Source organism: Anastrepha ludens, chromosome 6 (assembly GCF_028408465.1).
Source record: "Anastrepha ludens isolate Willacy chromosome 6, idAnaLude1.1, whole genome shotgun sequence".
In the NCBI taxonomy this organism is placed as follows: Eukaryota; Metazoa; Arthropoda; class Insecta; order Diptera; family Tephritidae; genus Anastrepha; species Anastrepha ludens.
The window spans coordinates 73,967,304-73,990,240 of NC_071502.1; the positions used below are offsets into that span (position 1 = coordinate 73,967,304).

The 22,937-nt window shown below is 37.7% G+C and overlaps 1 protein-coding gene across 1 annotated transcript; it reads left to right on the forward strand.

The window, feature by feature from the left end:
- The first annotated feature begins 17,440 nt into the window (after positions 1–17,440).
- Positions 17,441–22,141, forward strand: LOC128867709 (uncharacterized). Its single transcript, XM_054109159.1, has 2 exons — positions 17,441–17,733; positions 21,307–22,141. Exons 1-2 carry the CDS (start codon positions 17,722–17,724, stop codon positions 21,646–21,648), a joined length of 354 nt encoding a protein of 117 aa, XP_053965134.1. The 5' UTR covers positions 17,441–17,721; the 3' UTR covers positions 21,649–22,141.
- The last annotated feature ends 796 nt before the right edge of the window (positions 22,142–22,937 follow it).

Here is a 22,937-nt window from a genome sequence, read left to right on the forward strand (position 1 = left end):
AACAGATTCTTTATAGAACCAAATTTGACGTTGTGAAGTTCGTAGACAAAAGTGACATATAAGCAATTGACATAATTTTTTTATTTTATTTTTATTTATTAAATTATTATATCGTCCCCTTAGTATAACAATAGCCTATGTGCTGATAGGCTATTATTTTTTTTATTGAATTTTTGGATTCTCCATCGTCGATTTTATATGTGGTCAAAATTCTGTCAAATTCTAGTTCCACAAAGTAGGTAAGTGGTATAAATATGTATTAAATTATTTTCTTCAAAAATCATGTAAACGCATATACGCTATTTTTACATAAACTAAATTTTCTGTTTATTCAATAGAATAGTAATGTACACTCACATACTCTATTTTAAGTTTTAGGAAAAAAATCAATTTTGTCATGACACAAACACCTAAAATGACGTATAATGATATACGTTGTTGTTCAACAAATATTTTCAATTTGTTCATTTGTATGAATCTTATAGGCCGTTATATTCTCAGAACAATTACAAAATCAAAAGTAGCCTATGCAATGCTTACATTGTTTTATCATGTATGTAAATGCAATAGAAATAATTTGTGCAATTTAGAATTTCAGTTCGTTGTTGAAATTCGCTCGTTCATAATCATTTAGTCGTTCATTCGTTCCCAATCATTCATTTAATCATGGATTTGTCAAGCTCTGGTGAGTATCTGCTATCTTAAATTGCAGGAAAGAATATTTAGGTATATTAATTGTCAACAGAATTTGCAACGGAATCAACAGGAGCCCTATGTGTGAAACTTGCTCCAAACTCTGTTGGATTTTCTGTGGAACCAGTGGATTCAAATATATTGTGTATATTCACCAGAAGAATGGCCAACTATACTTAGACTGGCAAGACGAAAAAATCCGAACGCTGTAGAAAGGCTTAATTACAGTGATATTATTGATCTCAAAACGGCGTTCTCAAAATTGAACCATAACTTGAAGAAAAATGTCAACAATGAATCGGTAAATTGGCTTAAAATTAGGGTTCTCCAAGTAATAAAAAGTGAAAAGAGACAGTTGTTATACAAGGAACAATGGAACGAAGACTTCAAAGAGATTGATATAGATGGCTCGAGAATGAAAAAGAAAGGAGTCACAAATTTTACATTAACTCATAAATATAAAAAAGAACTACGAATTTCTGACACAAAATTGAGGGATCTCAAAGATTTACGCAAAAAAAATGTAATTCCTCCCGGCTCACAGACATTTTTTATTGAATTTACATGGAGGGAATAATCACGATTGTTTAGATGAACCAGGCAGATTCGAAGAAGAGGGCGAAGACGACAATAAATAAAGACCATGCTAATAATTTACGATCTTACTGTAATTAAAACATAATTTTATAGTAATAAAAATTCACATTAAATTTACTTATTATTCTGGTGTATTTCTTGAATAAAATAGTGTATACCATACAAAATAAAATAACGTATCAGAAACTTAATAGAAAACATTAAAAAATAAAATAGCCTATCTGATGTATTTGTAGTTTACACCTCTTTTTTGTTCACTAAAAGGATGATTATAATAATAAAAATTGGTCAGTTAACAAAATTGACTCATTTTTATACAGTCTTAAAAAAAACGCCGAAAATAATAAATATTTACAGACATAACGAAATTTGAGTGAGAGCTACTTTCGACAAAAAGTTTGAAATTCATTTTCTCAAAACATCAAAAAATTTATAGGCTATTTTAATACTAAGGGGACGATATATTAGATACAAATTCGCCTTGTGCGTGAGTATGGATGAAGAGTTAATGCTCGAGAAGCTTGAATAAAATTTAAACAAAACTTATATTAACATCAAAATAACGATATTATAACTTACCTGGCTTTTATTTAATGAGTCGTGTTTTCTTTTCTTTCAAAACAGTTATTAAAGTATGAAAAAAGTTGCTTACTAATCGTCAATTGTGAAAATTATTAAAAAATATTATATATTATTTGGTAAATATTATTGCTTTGCACATTTATCTTTATTTATTTACGCATGCACAATTTGTGAAAGGTAAATTATTTGGTCAATCAATCAAATTAGTAATCACTTGTTAAATATAGTAAACACACAAAAAATAAAAAGAAAATATTTTGGTTAAAAGCTATTTTTCGCGTCTGATTTTCTTGAAAGAGGATTTTCCAATACGGAGATTCATTTAAAATGTTAAAATTGACAGTTGCTACTATTAATATTATACATATAAATATATGTATATAACATTATGAATAAACATATAAACTTTAATATTTTTTTAGATATACCTTGTATCTGCCTAGACGAATTGATTCAGCCCATTGTCTATCCGTGCACATTTTAATTTCGCACAAATACTTTTCTCAGCTTAAAATAGTTTGGCCTTTAAAATATATGAAATTGTCTGTAGAATATTATATTTTACCATGAACAGGAAGACTTCTGTCTATAGTAGTTTGCTGACAAGTACATAGAGTATATCCGGAGATAGTGCTCGCTGCCCTTTGCTAGAGAGTAAAGCTACCGAGTATCACAGAAATATGCGAAACATAACTTCGCCTGGCATTTTAGCTGGTGGAAGTGATCTCTGCAGTGTATACCAGGCTGCAATATCAGCCATCATAGAAACTATTGTAAAATTTGAGATTTATCCCAAGTGAACTTTACTCTAATCGTAATATTTAACTCTGAACTAGTGCTTAACGCTAATTTAGGCAAGAGATGGTTAAGCCGAGTAGAATATGTTACACTTCCACCGCCTAGTTATAGGAACATAGAGGTAAACTGAATGGTAGATAGCTACCACAATAAGGGTACTCATCGACTGCCCCTGAGTGCTAACAGGCACTGCTTGATATGCTAATATGCAGAAAGGCCAGCCGTATTTTGCCAAAAATGATTGGAAAAAACTGACGTAAAGAAACGATTTCTCATCCCCTCTGTTACGGTACGATACTAAGCAGAAATACGTGGTACTGGGTATCGATGTTGGGTCCCTTAAGGTTCTTAAGTCGAAGTACGGGTGCCGTCCTCACTTACATCTGGGGCGAATCCATTTTCGTGTCCAGGATAAGGTGGAGGACAAAGCGCAAATATACTCAGTCTCATAACTGAAAGATATACCTGCAGCATAGCAAAGCGTCTACGGCTCTCCTGTGCCGTAGGCATGCAAAACTGCAAACAAGCCCACACATAATACTAATACAAGAACCATGGGTATGTTACAAGGGAATGAGAGACCGCGAGTATGTATTATCATGCCGAGGTTGATCGAACACACGATGTTAAAAGAGCTGTGCTCCGGAGATATCGTTGTTGCAAAAATAAAGTACTTGAAGATTGGGAACAGTGTCAAAGCTATCATAGTTTCGACCTACCTACCCTACGACTCTTTACAGCCACCTCCTTCGACCGAGCTAAGACAAGTGGTCAAGTATGCAGAATCCAATAATCTGGGGCTAATAGTGGGCTGTGATGCAAATTCACAGAACATTGTGTGGGGAAGCAGCAAATGCAGCCCCAGAGGTCTCAAGTTACTGGATTTTATCCTGTCATCCGATTTGGTCATTCAGAACAAAAGGAGACAAGAGGTGATTGAATTAACAAAGATTCAAATCATCCGATGGCAGAGTTTTGGAAGAGGACTCTCTTCCTGATCATCATCTTATCGAATTCCGGCTGGGAATTGATACAATATCAATACCTTCCGGTAAGAATCCGCGAAATGTGGACTGGGACAGGTAAGGTGAGTTTGTAACAGAGCGATTACCAAACCTGAAAAAACTCAAATCAGTAGAAATTATTGAAGATGCTACTAAGAAATTAGAAGGTCCTTTAATCAATTGCTTTGAGGAACTGTGCCCACTCAGGCAAAGTAGACAGGGGAAAGCGGTTCCTTGGTGAAACCCTGAACTGTCGAAGCTTCCTGTACGGTCCAAAAAACTTCTTAATAAGGCCTTAAAGACCCAAACAGAAGAGAACTGGGTTAATCATCGACTTACACAGAGAGAATATAAGAAAAAAGTCCGGAAAGCCGAACTTGAATCCTATAGAAATTTCTGCAGTAACGACGAAGAAATGAGGAAAACAGCGAGACTTTGTAAGGTCCTTCATCAAGACCGCTCAGTAAGGCTGGATTCCATTCGAAAACCTGATGGTTCATACACCATTTCCAAATCGGAAACGTTTAATGCTCTACTCGAAACCCATTTTCCGGGTAGTAGAACTCCCTCTGAAGTAGAGAGTGGCATGAACAATAACGGTAGCAATGGTGGAACCTCTAGGTACAGCTGATACATTGTTAGTCGGATAGTGACAAAAGAATAGATAAGGTTTTCATTGTCTTCCTTTGAGAACAACATATCCAGCAATGTTTAAAAAAAAGGAGACAGGCTGATTGAGGCCTTGAAAAGGATCTTCACAGCCTGTCTTGCATTTGGTAATATAGCATCCCAATGGCGACGCGTAAGAGTAGTATTTATTCCGAAACCAAGAAAAGATGACTATTCCCTAGCAAAAAGTTTTAGACCAATCAGTTTGACATCGTTCATGTTCAAAAGTCTAGAACGAGTGGTGGAGAAACATATTCGAGTGGGGGTTTTGCCGAGAAGTCCACTTAGTAGAAATCAACACGCGTACCAGAGTGGAAAATCATGTGAATCAGCCTTACACGATCTTGTTAGCAAGATTGAAGCCTGGCTGGAAGCTGACGAATACACAATGGGCATGTTCGTGGACATTGAGGGGGCTTTTGATAAAGCCACTTTCGGCTCAATATGTTCTTCTGCTGAACGACATGGAGTTAATCAAACCATTGTAAAATGGATATATTCCATGCTCTCTGAGAGGCTGTTAACCGATGGTAAGAGGGATGACGAACTAATCACAGTCAGGGCCAAGCAAGGATATCCCCAAGGGGGTGTTCTTTCTCCGTTGCTGTGGTGCTTCGTCGTAGATTCTCCACTAGCGGAGATGCAGGAACCGGCTTTCATGTAGGACCGGCAAGCATATGCGGACGATGTCTTTGCGCTAACATCGGATAAATCCCTAAGGAGGCTTTGCACAGAGGATTCCTGACAAAATCGATGACTGGTGTATGAGACAAGGTCTTTCCGATAATCCGAACAAAACAACCATAGTCTTGTTTACGAGAAAACGGAAATTGGATGGACTCAGTCTTCCAACACTGAAAGGTGTGGCACTTGGTCTTTCCGATGAAGTTAAACATCTACGATTAATCTTGGATAAGAAGCTGACTTGGGAGACACACGTTTCACTGAAGGTGAATCGTGCATTGAAGATTTTTCAGCAATGCCGTAGAGTCTTTGGTAAAACCTATGGTCTGAAACCTGCTGTGGTCCTATGGATTTACACAGCAGTTATCAGACCAATCATCACTTACGCTTCTGTAGTCTCATGGCGACGGAGCATGGTTAGGTCCACAATCCGGTAACTATACAGGCTGCAAAGAAGTGTATGTCTATGCATCACGGGTGCCATGAGTACAACCTCTGGCGATGCCCTAAATGTTATGCTTGATTTGCTCCCCCTGGATCTTAAGATACAACAGGAAGCAATGTGTAGACTCCGTAAATATGGTTTCTTCCACGAAGATGGATGGAGCAATCTAGAATGCATGCAGGGAGGTTTGACGGATATTTTCTTTACCGATGGGTCCAAGAATGAAATAGGGTCTGGAGCCGGATGGTACTTAAACGATAGTAATAATATAAGTATCACTATGCTATGGGGGAAATGGCAACTGTTTTCCAAACAGAAGTTTTTGCCATCCTGAAAGTAGCCGAATCGATAATCGAGAGGAGATGGAGCGGTAAACAGATTGGAATTTTCAGTGACAGTCAGGCTGCACTGTAGGCCCTGGAGAACGCGAAGCAAACTTCAAAGATTGTTCAAGAATGTACGAAGAGGCTTAATTCTGTCGCAAGACAAAACAGGCTTTTACTTATATGGATTGCGGGACACTCCGGTGTTCAAGGAAACGAAATTGCCGACGAATTGGCCAACCGTGGATCAGCGGTTCCCTCCGCAGGGACCAGATCCAATAATCGGAATCAGTACCGCAGGAATCATGAATTGGATCAGCGATTATGTAGACAATCTACATAAACAGCGATGGTCCGGTCTAGAGCGCTGCAGAACTGCAAAGTGTTTTGTGACAAGTCCGAACAGAATACTGTCAAACTTTCTACTTAAACTTGGAAGGAAGGACGTTCGGTTGATGGTCGGTATCATTACAGGACACAACCCATGGGGTCAGCATATGACCACCATTGGAATCATTGAGAACCCAATGTGCCTTTCATGCTTGGAGGAGGCGGATAGCACGTAGCATTTTCTCTGTGAGTGCCTTGCCTTTGCTAGAGCACGGCTACGAGTTGTGGGTTCCGATGCAATGAAAATGAGTGATATTCGTTCTCTAAAACTGTAGGATATTTACAGTTTTGCCAAAGAATCAGGGAAATTCTCACAGGACTAACTATCTCTATCTCTGTCTCTATTTCTATCTCTATCTCTATCTCTTTCTCTGATACTTTTCTTCTTCCCTCCTTCCCTCCTTGACTATCTACCCCCTTTCCAGAGGTTTAAATTCAATGGGCTTTTTAGCCTGAGTGTTTTAGGAGCCAACATATCTCCTGGTGCGCCTTGGTTCGACCTTTTCAAATTTCAATTTCAAGCAGAAATAGGCTTTGAAATCTAAGGTCATCATTTTAGCATCAAACTCATCACGTACACTGGATGGTTCGAGGGAGAGTAGCCAGTCAAACTACAAGGTGGCGCAAAAGTAACCTTGCGATGTTTTTTGGCTGTAATTAAAAAAAAAAAAATGAAAAACTTTGAATCTTTTTGTGGACTATTTTTATTTGGTCTTTTAATGTTTTTTACATCAAGTCGAGAATATGATGTCATGTAAATGACCGCCGCCACAGTTGATTGCCCTTTTTATGGCATTTTCCATCACTTTGGCCAAAACTTCCGGCGATAGGTTCTCACATTCTTGACGGATATTGTCTTTAAGAGCTGCAAGAGTCTGAGGCTTGTTGACATAAACCCGCGACTTCAAAAAGCCCCACAAAAAGAAGTCTGGAGCGGTCAAATCAGGAGATCTTGCTGGCCAGTGCAAATCGCCAAAAAGGGAGATTAGGCGCCCGGGAAATACATTCTTCAGCATATCGGTTGTGGCACGTGCAGTGTGTGCCGTTGCACCGTCCTGTTAGAACCACATGTTTTCCAATCCCAATTCATCAAGTTGCGGCAAAAAGAACTCGTTGGTCCGCGACGTCTTCGAAGAAAAAAGGTCCGATGACTCCTCCAGCGAAAACAGCACACCATATAGTGACTTTGAGCGGGTGTAATGGCTCTTCGTGGGTTACACGCGGATTTTGAGTGCCCCAGAAGCGTAAATTTTGCTTATTTACGTACCCGCTAAGATGGAAATGGGCCTCATCACTCATGATTATTTTTGATGAAAAATCATCTTCCTCTTGGTGGTGATTAAGGATGGCTTGAGCGTATGTTAGACGCGATTGGCGGTCAGCAACTAACAGCTGATGCACCGTCTGGACTTTGTACGGAAACATCTTCAAATCTTGTACCAAAATTCGCTGTAAAGACCGCCGACTGATACCCATTTGCGTGGCACGTCGTCTGGTCGATGTCGACGGCGCTTCCATGACATCCTCGGCTACAGCAGCAATATTCTCTGCAGAACGGCTACTCCGGGGTCTGCCACGCCTGACAGCATCTCGTGTTGTGCCAGTCTCTTCGAGGCGAGCGACTAAACGTCACAGTGTTTCACCAGTAGGCGTTGGACGGCGAGGAAATCTGCGATGAAATTCACGTTGTGCCAAAGTCACCGACCGATTATTGGTCAAATAAATAGTCAGCAATATTCCGCGTTCTGGAGCAGTGTAGCGGCTATAATAAGAGACATAGGAATATTTTTCAGTGATACATTTTTCCATTAAACATGGAATGCATTTTCAATTAAATGACTTACACGGTGGCTTTATATCCAGCAAACTTGGTTCAAGCATATCTCTACATATCTCAGCATACACTAAATTTCTGACACATCACATAGTTTATTTTAGCTATTAATAGTATTTCGCACTTAGTCTCTGACATTTATCCTATCAAGCTAAGCGTGTGATGAGGAATTCAATTACGAACACACCGCTGACACCTAATGCGTATTGACATTGTGAATTCCCTTTCCAATTCACAAATTCCGCGTACGGTGAATGTAGAATGAAGATACTCATTAACATGCCGCCTAAAGCTGATGGAGTTTCCCCAAAAATTAAGTAAAGTGGTTGCGGTTTTAAAATATTTTAGAATGATTTACACTTTTGCAAGCCGTTTGTTGTTTACAATTCATTTTACAATTGCAGACCGAAAGTAAACAGCGACAGTCTAACAAATCATAACTAAAGTGTTACTAATAAATTGGATAAAAGGGAAGAAATATATTTATAAACACTTACAAACATACTAAGCGAAAGAATTCGTAATACGAAGTGCTTTTTAATATAACAATTTAACTAACAATATAAAGAAGGAAAATGTTCACACAAAAAGTGTTAAAAAAATCGTTGTATTTATGGATGGAAAATTTTTGCACAGCTGGCACAGGCAGCCCACTGCAAAATACTCGTACATAGCTTCGAACAAATATAGCACTTGCCAAAAAATAATAAATAAATTTTATTTAATTTAAAATTTAAATGAGTGCGTGAAATCACTACAGACTATGGATTAAAGAGAAGGGCGTGACGGATAAATTAAATTGGTAAGTGCTGTTATTATGGAGCAGACATGTACACAAAAGGTGGCGAACTGAAAGACAGGCAAGAAACATCCAATAGACTTTATATATTGCTAAGAATTTTTATTTGTTTATCTGCAGTAGCAAAAAAGTGTTCTTAGAAGGGAAACCTTTTGTGTAATATTGCGTTTGTTAATTTAATTAATTAATTACATATTATTATAAAAATAGTGTTTTGTTTTATTGTAATTGCATATACTAATGTGGGCAAAAAGTATGGTGAATTTGGTTGTAAAATGAAACATCTTTATTTATTCTTGTAAATCAATTTCATCCCCTTCAAAATATTCCCCTCTCGATGAAATATACTTATGCCAACGATTTTTCCAATCCCCGAAACATGCCAAATAGTCCATTTCCGGTATAGCCATCAGCACCTTCTTCGATTCAGCTTTTATCTCCTCAATCGACTCGAAACGCGTTCCCCGGAGTGGTCTCTTGAGTTTTGGGAATAGCCAGAAGTCACACGGAGCCAAATCAGGCGAATCGGTGGTTGCGGAACGATATGCGTGGAATTTTTGGCGAAATGGTCACGAAGAACGAGTGCAGTGTGAGACGGTGCATTATCGTGATGCAAAAACCAAGAGTTGTTGGCCCATAATTTTGGTCTCTTTAGACGAATTGCTTCACGTAAACGACGCATTACGCTCAAATAATATTCCTTATTAACAGTTTGGCCAGGTGGAAGGAATTCATAGTGCACCACACCACGAAAATCGAAAAAAACTGTCATCATGACCTTTATTTTTGAACGACTTTGACGTGCTCTTTTCGGTCTGGCCTCGCCTTTAGCACGATATTCGCTTGATTGGTCGGTTGTTTCAGGGTCGCAAGCATAAATAGAAGTGGCATCTCCCGTAATGATGCATTTGAGCTTGTCCTGATAGTCTGAAAGCATTGTTTCACACACATCAACGCGACGACTTTTTTCCAAGAAATTGAGAGTTTTCGGTACCAAACGAGATTTGACTTTTCGTAGGCCCAAATGGTCTTTCAAAATGGTTTTCACAGATCCTTCTGATATTCCGATCATATCAGTAAGGTCTTTAACAGTCAACCGACGAGTTTTGAGCACTAACTTCTTCACTTTATTGACGTGTTGGTCAACTGTTGACGTCGATGGTCGTCCGGAGCGCTCCAAGTCATCAACACGTTCTCGACCCTCTTTGAAGTTTTTGTACCACTTATAAACATTTTTCTGCGACATGGTCGAATCACCAAATGCCTTCTGCATGCTAAACGTTTCCGCAGCCGAAATTTCATTCCGCAAACAAAATTTGATGGCACTTCTCTGCTCAATCAAATCAGACATTGTAAAAATCGAAAAATGCACTCTTGGTCGTTTGGTAAACACAAGCGTAAATATATTACTGATGACTGAATGACATTCACATGAAAGTTGGCCCAGATGTTATTAACAGTGCTGCCAACTTATGAAAAAAATAACTAGAGCGAAATTGTAATCCCGCGAAGTTTGACAAATAAATTCACCTTACTTTTAAATTTGAAGACCAGAAATTCCTTCAAGGACTCATTTAAAATTCCTGGCACTTCAACCATTTCCCCTGCCTACCATTTAAGCTTTACCTTAGGGTCTAATATAATTTTTCTTACTCAATTGTGAAAACAACTGGAAAAACTTCCACGTGAAAAACTAATCCTCTGCAAAAAATACCAAAATCAGGAAATCTTTCGATGGTTTCGCTGGCTTCATGATTGTTACGTAAAGTTTTAAGTGTTCAAGCTCAAAAAAAAGTATAAATAAAAAAGTCTGACGTTATATATAAACTTATCTAACGGATTTAGAAATAAAAAGCAAATGCTATTTTGAATCTACAGGGTGGGCCATATAGCACTTGCTTTTTGAACCACCTATTTTTTTGAGAATGGTAACACAAATGACATGTCAAATGTGTTCATAATTTACTTAAAGGTTTGACATTTACGGAATGGGACGCTATACGCTTGAACAAAATTGGGAAATATTGAAAACCTATTTCCAAAGTGGTGAGTCTTCTTCTTCTTTTCTGATTTTCACATCGGTGGCTATGTCAATAAGCAAAATTGTCGGATTTGGGGCTCAAAAAATCCACACGTTACTGTAGAGAAGCAAATGCATCCACAACGTGTCACTGTTTGGTGCGGTTTTTGGTCTGGCGGCATCATCGCGCCATTTTTTTTCGAAAATGAGCGACGAGCCGCGGTTACATTAAATGGCGAGCGTTACCGTGACATGCTCAACGAGTTGTTTCTAAAAATTGAAGAGGATGACATGGACGGCATTTGGTTTCAACAGGACGGTACGACTTGTCACACTGCCAAAGTAACACTCGAACTTTTGGCTACCGTTTTTGAAAACCGAATAATCAGCCGAAATTCCGATATCAATTGGCCGCCTCGGAGCTGTGATTTAAGCCCGTTGGACTATGTTTTGTGGGAATGCGTTAAGGACAAATGCTATGCGAACCATCCAGAGACGTTTGATGCTTTAAAACACGAAATCGAAGTTGCCATTCATGAAATTGGAGCCCAAACAATCGAAAATGTGCTTAAAATTGGGTTGATCGAATGGCCTACTGTGAAGCCAGTCGTGGCAATCATTTGAACGATATTATTTTTCATTCGTAAATGACAATGTTCAATCTTCAAAATAAAAAAAAAGTTTGAAAAAATATTGATTAGTTTTTTTTATAGCCGATTCAAAAAGCAATACAAATGGAAAATACCTGAACAAATCACCCAATCTGATGAAACCCAGTTGGCTGCAACTCTTTCTTTAGGTAGACAAAATTCGGTATATTTTGACCGGGATCCTTTCGAGTAATCATAAAGAAAAGTTTAATGGAATTGTTCCGCATGAAAACGTAAGAAATCACTAATTTCAGTAACAGATATTAAAAGACTATTATTGTGCGCTAAAAAAAAATATAATATATATTTCGCTTATTTTTAGCAAAAATATGTATTTTCTGTAATAAATAAAGTAAGTACTTCCGTTATTTGGAAATAACAAAAACAAACAAAGGTAAGAAACTTGATGAGGATCTTACTTAGTTAAAAATATCAACAACTCAGTTGGCAGTAAGCTGCAATTCTAAACAAAGAAAGAATAAAGAGAAATTAGAATAAAAAAATATTGAAATAAAAATAAAAGTCAATATAATAGAATGAGATGAACAGAAAACATCATATTGAATTTTTGTTAAATAAAATAAAAGTAAAAAAAAAAAATAAAATAAATAGTCCTTTATAAAACAAAAGTTTAAACTGTTTTAGCGGCCTGCAAATAATTACTGTCCGTATTTTTATTTCGTTATTTGTACGAAAACTCTAAGAGTATTAGAGGTGAAGAGCAGTCATATAAAATATGAAATAAGCTATGAACTAAATGATGATTTGCATGCTATTAATTTGTGAATGAACATAACAAATATCCGATGAAATTCTTAGAATATACACATACTATATCCTCGGGAGTTTTTATTAATGATTGGAAAATCACAACTATTACCCCAATTTTCAAAAGTGGTAAAAAGAATGATGTGTGCAATTACAGACCAATCTCGAAGCTTTCTATTGTATCAAAACTTTTCGAAGGAATTGTAAAAGATAAGATGTACTTTGCGACTAAGAGTTTAATCTCGCCCAATCAGCATGGTTTTGTAATGGGTAGGCCTACAGTTTCCAACCTAGCTGCGTTTGGGGAATTTTGTTTTTCAACTTTTGCTGATGGTTTTCAAGTGGACTGTGTTTACACGGACTTTTCTAAGGCTTTCGATAGAGTTTCTCATGCAATTCTATTGCACAAATTAGTCTCATTTGGTTTTCATTCTATATTCTATCAATGGCTGAAATCTTATTTATCCAATAGACAATGTGTGGTAATGATTGAGGGTGAATGCTCGGCACCTTTCATTGCTTCTTCAGGCGTGCCACAAGGCAGTATTTTAGGTCCTCTTCTCTTCGTTCTGTTTATTAACGACATTAGTAATTGTTTTTCTTTTGCAAATTTTCTTTTATACGCTGATGACCTGAAAATATTTTCTGCTATTAGGAAAACTGACGATATTCCTATGTTGCAAATGGATATTAATGCACTAGTTCGCTGGTGCAGTAACTCTGGGATCTCCCTAAACATCAAGAAATGTTTTCATGTCACTTTTGCCAAAACTCAAAATATTCTAAAATCATCCTATAACATTGCTGATACTCTTCTTCAACCGGTTCATGAATTCAAAGATCTAGGTGTGATCTTTGACTCCCAATTTTCATTTAATAGTCACATTAATTTTTTTGTATTTTCCTCTTACTCAATTTTAGGCTTTATACGGCGTAATAGCTTGAAATTCTCGGACCCTTACACTCTCAAATTACTTTTTTACTTCCTTTGTTCGCTCTAGATTAGAGTATGCAACATTTATCTGGAGGCCTTGCCACCAATTTGCAATTGAGAGATTTGAACGTGTACAGAAGGTGTTCCTTAAGTTTGCTCTCAGGTCGTTAAAATACTCACATCCCATCCCTTCATATAACTCCCGTTTGATGTTAATTTTAAGTTAGTTAAAAAATAAGTCGCTAAAAAATGGAAGATCTATACTCTCGCTGTCTTTTGTTTTTAGTTTAATTACAGGTGATATTGATTGTTCATCCTTATTAAACAATATTCCTTTTCATATTCCTACTAGATCTCTCCGAATCACTTACCCCTTTCAACTTAAATTACTTAACACGAATTATGCACGTAATGCCCCTCTTGCCCGCACTTTAAGAGAATTCAATGAGATCTCGAGCTCTATTCCGCTTGACTTTTCGATGTCAAAGAATGAATTGTATGAGTTCCTAAACTCTTTTTTTTTAATTTATTAATTTAGTACTTAAAATAGTCTGCAAAAACCTGATTATGTTTTAGGCTATTAAATAAATAAATGAATAAATAAATAATCTTTGTATGCCTCTGCTGTGTAGTTGTAAATACCATAAACACTCGTAATTAAAGTGATTTAAAAAAATAATAACAAGAATTTATTTTTATACTTAATGCAAAAGAAGCGCAGAAAACTGTATTGCATTCCCCTTGTTGAAACATTTTCTTGACAAACTGTATTTAATATTTTTACTTGCCTCTAACTTCTTTTCCTATTTCCGCTTCACTTTTATTTTTATTGACATTTCACACATGCAACTAAGTCTCTGAGTGTAAAATTTACTCTACTTTTATTTAATTTTTTCTCTTCTATGTTATTCTTGGTGCAATGTTTTTGTTTTCACAACTACTTAACACTTTTCCGCTAAGCGCGCTTACTTTTAACCTTAAGCACGTTGGCTTACACAGTTCATCAACTCCATTGGATTGCAAAGTGCAAAGGGAGGGAAGGAGTTGGAAGAGTGAAAGAAATAAAGAACTGCGTTGCGTTAAAAGTCACGTTTTGCAGCAAATAGCTTGACTGATATTCGAAATGAATCAGCCAGGTATATGAAATCAAGCGAACACCTGACTTAAACAAAAGACTTAAGCAAAGAACTTTCTAAATAGTGATTTTGCGCGCATTCGCCCAAGGAAGAAAATATTGAGTCAACACAATGCACTGTTTTAAACAGTTATGTACTCCATTTAGTTTTGAATTTATTTCATTTTAAGTTCGAACAGCAGATTTGTAATAACCAAAACAATCACAAAATGTAAATTTCCGCCCCAATTAGAGTTCGAAAGTGATATGTCATGCGTCTTACCGTAAATTAAATTAGTACAGATTCAGCACAAACAATAAATAAGATAAAAACACAAATTTAAATTTAACAAATTTCGGAAATATTCCGCTGAAAATGTGGTAAAGAATAAAATTTCCTGATTCATTTGCATTTCTATGTATTTTATGAATAAACATGCTGATATACTGACTAATATTATAAGGGGTGAGCAGTTTAGAGGTATCGGATTTTAAATTGAAATAAAACAACGAAAATTCAAATTGATTGGGCAATCTTTATAATTTTTGTGTAGAACCACTCATGACATTTATTTTTTCGAAAATAGTCCCTTTCAAATGTTGGCTGCAACTGCGCCGTAATTCGGCCATCCGTAAACACCAATCTTGAATGACTTGCTGCAGCACTTCAATCGGTATCTCGTGAATGACTTTAGTAATATTGGCGTCCAATGCCTCAATAGAGTTGTTTTATCCACAAAGCATTTAGACTTTACATATTTATATACATATAATTGGCGCGTACACCCTTTTTGGGTATTTGGCGGAGCTCCTTCTCCTATTTGTGGTGTGCGTGTTGATGTTGTTCCACAAATGGAGGGACCTACAGTTTCAAGCCGACTTCGAAAGGCAGATATTTTTATGAGGAGCTTTTTCATGTCAGAAATACACTCAGAGGTTTGCCATTGCCTGCCGAGGGGCGACCGCTATTAGAAAAATGTGTTTCTTAATTTTGGTGTTTCGCCGAGATTCGAACCAACGTTCTCTCTGTGAATTCCGAATGGTAATTACACACCAACCCATTCGGTTACGGCAGCCGCCAAGACTTTACATACCACCATAAATGAGAGTTCAAAGGTGTGAGATCAGACGATCTAGGTGGCTAATCCACGGCTCCAAGACGAGAGATATTTCCACACCGAAGCGAGGACGCAGTAAATCCATTGCTTCGCGGGCTGTTTGCCCAGTAGCGTTGTCCTGTTAAAACCGAATGTCACTGGCTTCCATTTCTGGTATCAAAAAGTTTTTTAACATGGCACGATAGTATTCGCAACTTACTGTTACATTGTAACATTGATTCCCCCAGCCCATAGGTCGCACTAAACGGTTGTTTTCAATGAATATAATGGCTGTTCTTAGGGGGTTACATGGGTTTCATTGGTTCAAAAAATCGATTTATTTTTTTTTGCTTTTTAATTTCAACAACTTCTCAGGAATAATATCCAAAATTTTCAAGTTGATCCGAATAATAAGTTCGGAGATACAGCCTTTGGAATGTGTGCGCTCCAAGCCACTTTTATTGTTACTCAAAACTTTAAACGGGTTTTTCTCGGAACCGTGTTTTCAAAGTCGGTTGTCAAATGTTCTCGAAAACTACTCAACCGATTTTGATGAAATTTTACACAGGTGTTCGAAATACAATTTCGTCGTGCTTGAACGAAGGATTTTGTTTTTTTTTTTCAATTACAACTATGTAAAAAAAACAAAATGTCAAGCAAATTTGACCGAAGTTTTCATTTTTTTGCAAAAATGTCTGCCAAAATTCCAATTTTTACTTTTTTTTTCTTTCTTTCGTTCAAGCACGAGTTTATGGTCTAACTAAAGCACTTATTTTTGTTTTTACATTTTTGATGAGCCTGTCAGGAGTTATGCTGGCAACGCGGACGCACTTTTTTTTCGAGGGGTCACCGAAAATGACGTCACAATGGAGGAGTTTTTGTTTTTTTTTTTTGAAAATTTCAGAAATTATTCTTCAAATATATATGTATCTATAAGACAGAAAAAAGTTTGAATTAAATAAATAATTTTTTAATTAAAAAAAAAAAAATATTGAAAATAGGCCTTTTTTACCCGACGAAACTCATGTAACCCCATGGCTTCGGGTTGCTCTTCAGCCCAAATGCGGCAATTTTGCTTATTGACGTAGCCTTTAAGCCAAAAATGTGCTACATCGCTGATCACCATAAGTTGTGTTGGCCCGAGTGCGCTATGAACATTTTGCACAGAGCGCTGATTTTCGTAATGCAATTGCACGATTTGTAAACGTTTTTAAGGCGTAAGCCTTTGTACGTGTTTAGCTTGACAGTAATCACTCGTGACCTTTCAAAGCATCTTATTGGAAAACATACCTCCAATCTGATCACCCTTTACTACGCTGACGGCTCCTGCCTTGCAAGGTCATCGTATGCGAGTTTTACGAATTTCTTTATGAATAATTTGTATTTGTTTACATTTTTGTCGGTATTACATTCAAAAATATTAAGTGCTTTTATATAAGAAAAAGTTAAATCAAATAAACAGCGCATATTTACGATTGATATAAAGATAAGATGAACCTAATATTTGAATTTCACATTAACAAGAACGCAGTTAGAATCGAGTATGAAATGAAGCAAGTCAAATAGTACTACACACACACACACAGGCACATATTGGATTATAGTACAAATGCGCGCAAATATTTTATTGATTGAATGATAAGGTCTACATGCTAGCGGACATGTTGGGCGGTGAGCATTCAATTGATGTGCTGCAGAAATAACGAAAACATTTGCTGAAATAAGGAGTTGTTAACTTTTCACAATGATATGCGAATGAAAATGCTTTCTTAAGGGCACATACGCGCGTACAGAGTTATGTGTGTATTGTAAATATTTACGCACATACGTTTGCATTTGTGGCGTGAAGTACAAATGCGCAAGTGTTGAATACAATTCTATTTCCTATTTCCACCCTCCAATTTTAGTGCTGTTTTGTTATTGCTCTGCGTTTTGCTTTCATTTGCTTATGTCCACATATGTATGTATGAATATTATGTGGCTACGCTGGGTATATAAAGAAAATTAGCTTTCAAGAGATTATAAGCAGAGCACAACGGACTACCAAAGCATAACAAGCTTTAGTTAGTGAATGATTAAAAAGTTTAGAATATTTCTGAAACCGCACAGAAAATTATTTGATAAAAGTGTACAAATAATAAATCTCCCAAAATATATAGTGGAAACATAAAATATAAGCGAATTGGAGCTGCTTTAAAGTTTTTGCAAAAACAGTGAATATACTATTTGGCCAATTAATATACCAATACATTGACTGATTTTTATTTGTGAAAAATAGTTTTGACATCAAAAGTGATTTCATTCTAACTGGATTTGCATAATGGATTTGAAAGTGAGTTATGTACCAATGTAAGAACTTTATATAGAATTAAACAAACACTTATTGAAAATAAAAATAAAAAAACATGTATAAAAAAGTATTTATACATGTCAGAATGCTTGTCCTACAACTTAGCCTTTATTTTTTCGGTCATAAATTTTGTTCCGCTCACCAAATCCGCTCAGCTAAAATTGCTCATCAATAGCTGCCCTATAGTCTTACCCCCACAAAATCTAGCGTGATTCCAATTTAGTTTTCGATTACCCTTGCATATCTTGGTATTCTTATAAAATCTGTAGATTTCAAACTATCTCAAAACGTGAGACCACAAACGCAGGTCACAATATAGTTCATGAAAAAAGAAGGAATAAAAAATGAACCGTTCTTGTGATTATTTCCAAATTAAATAAAATATAATGAGTTCTTTCCCAAAATATTTTGCCAGAAGCAAATTCAGCGATTGGAACAGCTTGGCTTTTCCTCGCATCTTTATGGTCAGTAGCTTAGTGTTAGTTTAACTGAAGCGAATTTTGGAACTGAGTTTAAGCCTGCAAGATTGGGCATTTAAACTTATGGTATTTTCTTTTATCGAAAAAAATGTCATCTCAATATATTGAAACATATCGAAATATTGCCATAATTTTACAGGGCTGACACAAATAAAATTTTTAACTCTCTCTCTCAATGTCCTTCCTCTTCTTCTTAATTGACGCCATAACCGCTTACGCGATTTTTACCGAGTTTAACAAAGCGCGCCAGTCGTTTCTTTCTCGTGCTAACCGGCGCCAATTGGACACACCAAGTGAAGCCAAGTCCTTCTCCACCTGATCTTTCCAACGCAGAGGAGGCCTTCCTCTTCCTCTGCTACCACCAGCTGGTACCGCTTCGAATACTTTCAAAGCCGGAGCGTATCGATTCGAACAACATGACCCAGACAGCGTAGCCGCTGGATTTTTATTTGCTGCGCAATGTCTATGTCGTCGTAAAGCTCATACAGCTCATCGTTCCATCGCCTGCGATATTCGCTGCTGCCAAAAATATTACGCAGAGTCTTTCTCTCGAACACTCCAAGCGTCGCTTCATCGGATGTTGTCATCGTCCAAGCTTCTGTGCCATACATTAGGACGGTCATGATGAGGAGAGTCTTGTAGAGTGTTAGTTTTGTTCGTCGAAAAAGCACCCTACTGCTCAGTTTCCCACTTAGTCCAAAGTAGCACTTGTTGGCAAGAGAGATTCTACGTTGGATTTCCAGGCTGACATTATTATCGGCATTAATGCTGGTTCCTAAATAAACGAAGTATTTTACAACCTCGCAATCATAACTGTCAACAGTGACGTGGGTGCCGATACGCGAGTGCGCCGACTATTTGTTTGAAGACAGGAGGTACTTCATTTTGTCCTCGTTCACCACCAGGCCCATTCGCTTTGCCTCTTTATCCAGTTTGGAAAAGGCAGAACTAACAGCGTGGTTATTAAGGCCGATGATGTCGATATCATCGGCATACGCCAACAATTGTACGCTCTTATAAAATATTGTGCCTGAGCGATTAAGTTCTGCGGCTCGTACGATGCTCTCCAACATCTGGTTAAAGAAGTCACACAATAGCGAGTCACCCTGTCTGAAACCTCGTTTGGTATCAAACGGCTTAGAGAGGTCCTTCCCAATGCTGATGGCGCTGCTGGTGTTGAGCAACGTCATCTTGCATAGCCGAATTAGTTTTGCGGGAATACCAAATTCAGACATCGCGGCATACAGGTAACTCCTTTCCGTACTGTCGAATGCAGCTTTGAAGTCGACGAAAAGATGGTGTGTGTCGATTCTCCTTTCATGGCTATTTTCCAAGATTTGGCGTATAGTGAATATTTGGTCGATAGTAGACTTTCCAGGTCTAAAGCCACGCTGATAAGGTGCAATCAGTTTGTTGACGGTGGGCTTCAGCCTTTCACACAATACGCTCGCTAGAACTTTATAGGCGATATTTAGAAGACTAATCCCGCGGTAATTGGCACATATTGCAGGATGCTTTCATCCGACCATATTTTGCATAGGAGCTGATGCATGCACCTTACCAGCTCCTCGCCGCCATGTTTGAATAGCTCAGCCGTCACTCCGTCGGCGCCCGGGGCTTTGTTGTTCTTTAGCCGCGATATCGCTATTCTCACATCGTCATGATCGAGTAACGGAGCAACAATTCCGTCGTCAACGATTTAACAGGTTCGAGAAGTGTTCCCTCTATAATTTAATATTGCTCTGTACGTCAGTCACCCGGTCGCCGTCTTTGTTCTTACAGGAAAACGCCCCGGTCTTAAAACCTTCTGTAAGCCGCCGAACTTTCTGGTAGAATTTTCGGCCGTTGTTCCTATTGGCCAGCGTCGCAAGCACTTCGCTCTCATGTATTTCGGCCTCTCGTTTCTTCTTTCGGATTCAATCTTTCTTTCTTAGTTCTCGGTAGCGATCCCACATGGCTCGTGTTGCGCCCGATCGCAGCGTGGCTCTATAGTCGGCATCCTTTCTTTCAGCGGCAGCATAACATTCCTCGTCGTACCAACTGTTTTTTTGGGCTCGCCGAAATCCGATTTCTTCTTCGGAGAGAAATGTTGCTCCATTGTTAGTGCATGCCGGTTTGTTGAGCAGTACTCTCTGAGAGCAGGAGTGAGAGTCGAGTGGCGTATCTTCTGACTGTCTGTTGTGATTGCAGCTTTTCGATGTTGAACATTCTTTGCGTAGGTAGATGTACGTTTTACACTGCAGAGAGGCGTGTGCGTAGTTTGGCTGTAACAAGGTAGTGATCCGAGTCGATGTTGGGTCCTCGGGTCATACGTACATCTAATACGCTAGTAGCTTGTCTTCCATCTATCACAACACGATCGATCTGGTTTTGTGTTTTTCGATCAGGAGACAGCCAGGTGGCTTGGTGAATCTTCTTATGCTGGAATCTGGTGCTGCAGACTACCATGTTTCGTCGTTGAAGTCGCCAAGCACGATTTTTATGTCGTGGCGGGGGCAGCGCTCATAGGAACGTTCCAAGCGCTCATAGTATGAATCTTTGGTCGTATCGTTCTTCCCCTCCGTCTGGACGTGGGCGCAAATTAGCGATATGTTAAAAAACGGGATTTGATGCGGATTTTTGCGAGACGCTCGTCCACCGGATCGAACGACAGTACTTGGCGACGAAGTCTCGCTCCCCCAACAAATCCAACACCGAATTTTCGCTCCTTTACATGGCGGCTGTAGTAGACGTTACAAGGTGCTACGCTTTTCTTTCTTTGTCCCGTCCATTGCATCTCTTGAATGGCAGTGATGTCAGCCTTTACTCCCACGAGGACATCAACCAGCCGGGCAGAGCCACCTGCCCCACTAAGGGACTGGACATTCCAGGTGCATGTCCTCAAATCGTAATCCTTATTTCGTTTGCAGTGGTCGTCATCAGTATAGGGAGGTCTCATCCGAAGCGTTTTTAATCTTTTCATTTCTCAATGTCCACTTAATGGAAATTTACACTTAAATCTCTCGATCCATGTAATTTCACTTAATCACTTTTTTTATAACTCTTAATCACTTCTTCTCATTTCTTATCATTTCAGTTTTTCTACACCTGCTCCAGCCTAGTCTTTCTGCTGGTTGGCGGTGGCAATTACATCGGTGGCATAGATGGCAAACCTGCAGTGACAGAACTTGGCTATGTTGATACCATTGATCAGGAATATATTGTACCCTATCAACACCCGATTACCGATTATCATCTGAGTCGCTTGCGGCGCGGTTACTATTATGTCGAGAATGGCTACATCACTGCTATACCAGAATCAGTCATCCATGGCAATAGGCGTGCAGATACTGGGACCACCACAACGGTGAATGGAGCAAATAATAAGCGTACACATGGCAAACGCAAGAAGCTGTTTGTACCCAATTTATTTGGCTAAAAAGAACAGAAGTAAAAGGAACTTTATAAAGCGAACCCGTGAGAAAGTGTCAGCTGTTGAGGTGGGTGCCACGTTATTCAAGAGAAATGTGACTGAAATACGAGGGATAATGCTTAAGCATATTACAGTTTTTTTATATTTGTTTCCCGTTTGTGGTTGGCAATTTGAGATGATAGACTGAAAAAAATGTTTGACAGATATTTTGCTCTGTTAAATATTTATTAGCTCTGCTATCTTTAATTGTACATAAGAGTAGAGTAGTTGTAGTAGTAATATGTATGAGCTTATATATATAAGTTCTTATGGTTCCACGAGGGCACAAAAGGCCCTTATGAACTTAACTCGTAGATATTTGATAGTTGTTCTTTATTTAAATTGTTTATTTTTAAGCACTTATGCACCTGATTGTATTAAGTTTATTTCATGTAAAAAAGTATATTTTGAGCCTTTATGTATATACATATGCAGCAATAAATGAATATTTTTTATGTTATTTTTCAGAATTTCTAATAATAAGATTATATTATTTCTGAAAATAATTTTGTTGCTTTTTATTTTAATATACATAAAAGTAATTAAAAAATTTTTGTTGCCGAAAAAAAGTATGAAAGCTGACTCTACATTGCATAAGTAGGTTTTTGCAACCACTGAATAAAAACTGGAGCGAATATTTTGCGTATCTACAATATAAAATCTGCTTCAAATAATTATGCCAAATTAACACTTCCGCAATGTGTTAATTGCCATCCATCGTAAGCTTGTTATAACAAATTCTACAATATGTTGAAGTTTTTCATAGCCATTCAAAAAAGCTTCTTGGAAATAATAGGAATTTGATTGTATTTGTCAGCAATAATTGTTAAGGGGAAGAGATTTGAAACGTAAGGAAATGAATGGGGGTTTTGCTTTCAAATTAGTAATTATTTGAACTCAATTGGAGATTTTGCTTAATTTTCCGCCTTCAGATGTGGTTGAAATAAATTATTTTTGATTAGTAGTAAGATTCGAAGAAAAAAGGTCCGATGACTCCTCCAGCGAAAACAGCACACCATACAGTGACTTTGAGCGAGTGTAATGGCTCTTCGTGGGTTACACGCGGATTTTCAGTGCCCCAGAAGCGTAAATTTTTCTTATTTACGTACCCGCTAAGATGGAAATGGGACTCATCACTCATGATTATTTTTGATGAAAAATCATCTTCCTCTTGGTGGTGATTAAGGATGGCTTGAGCGTATGTTAGACGCGATTGGCGGTCAGTAGCTAACAGCTGATGCACTGTCTGGACTTTG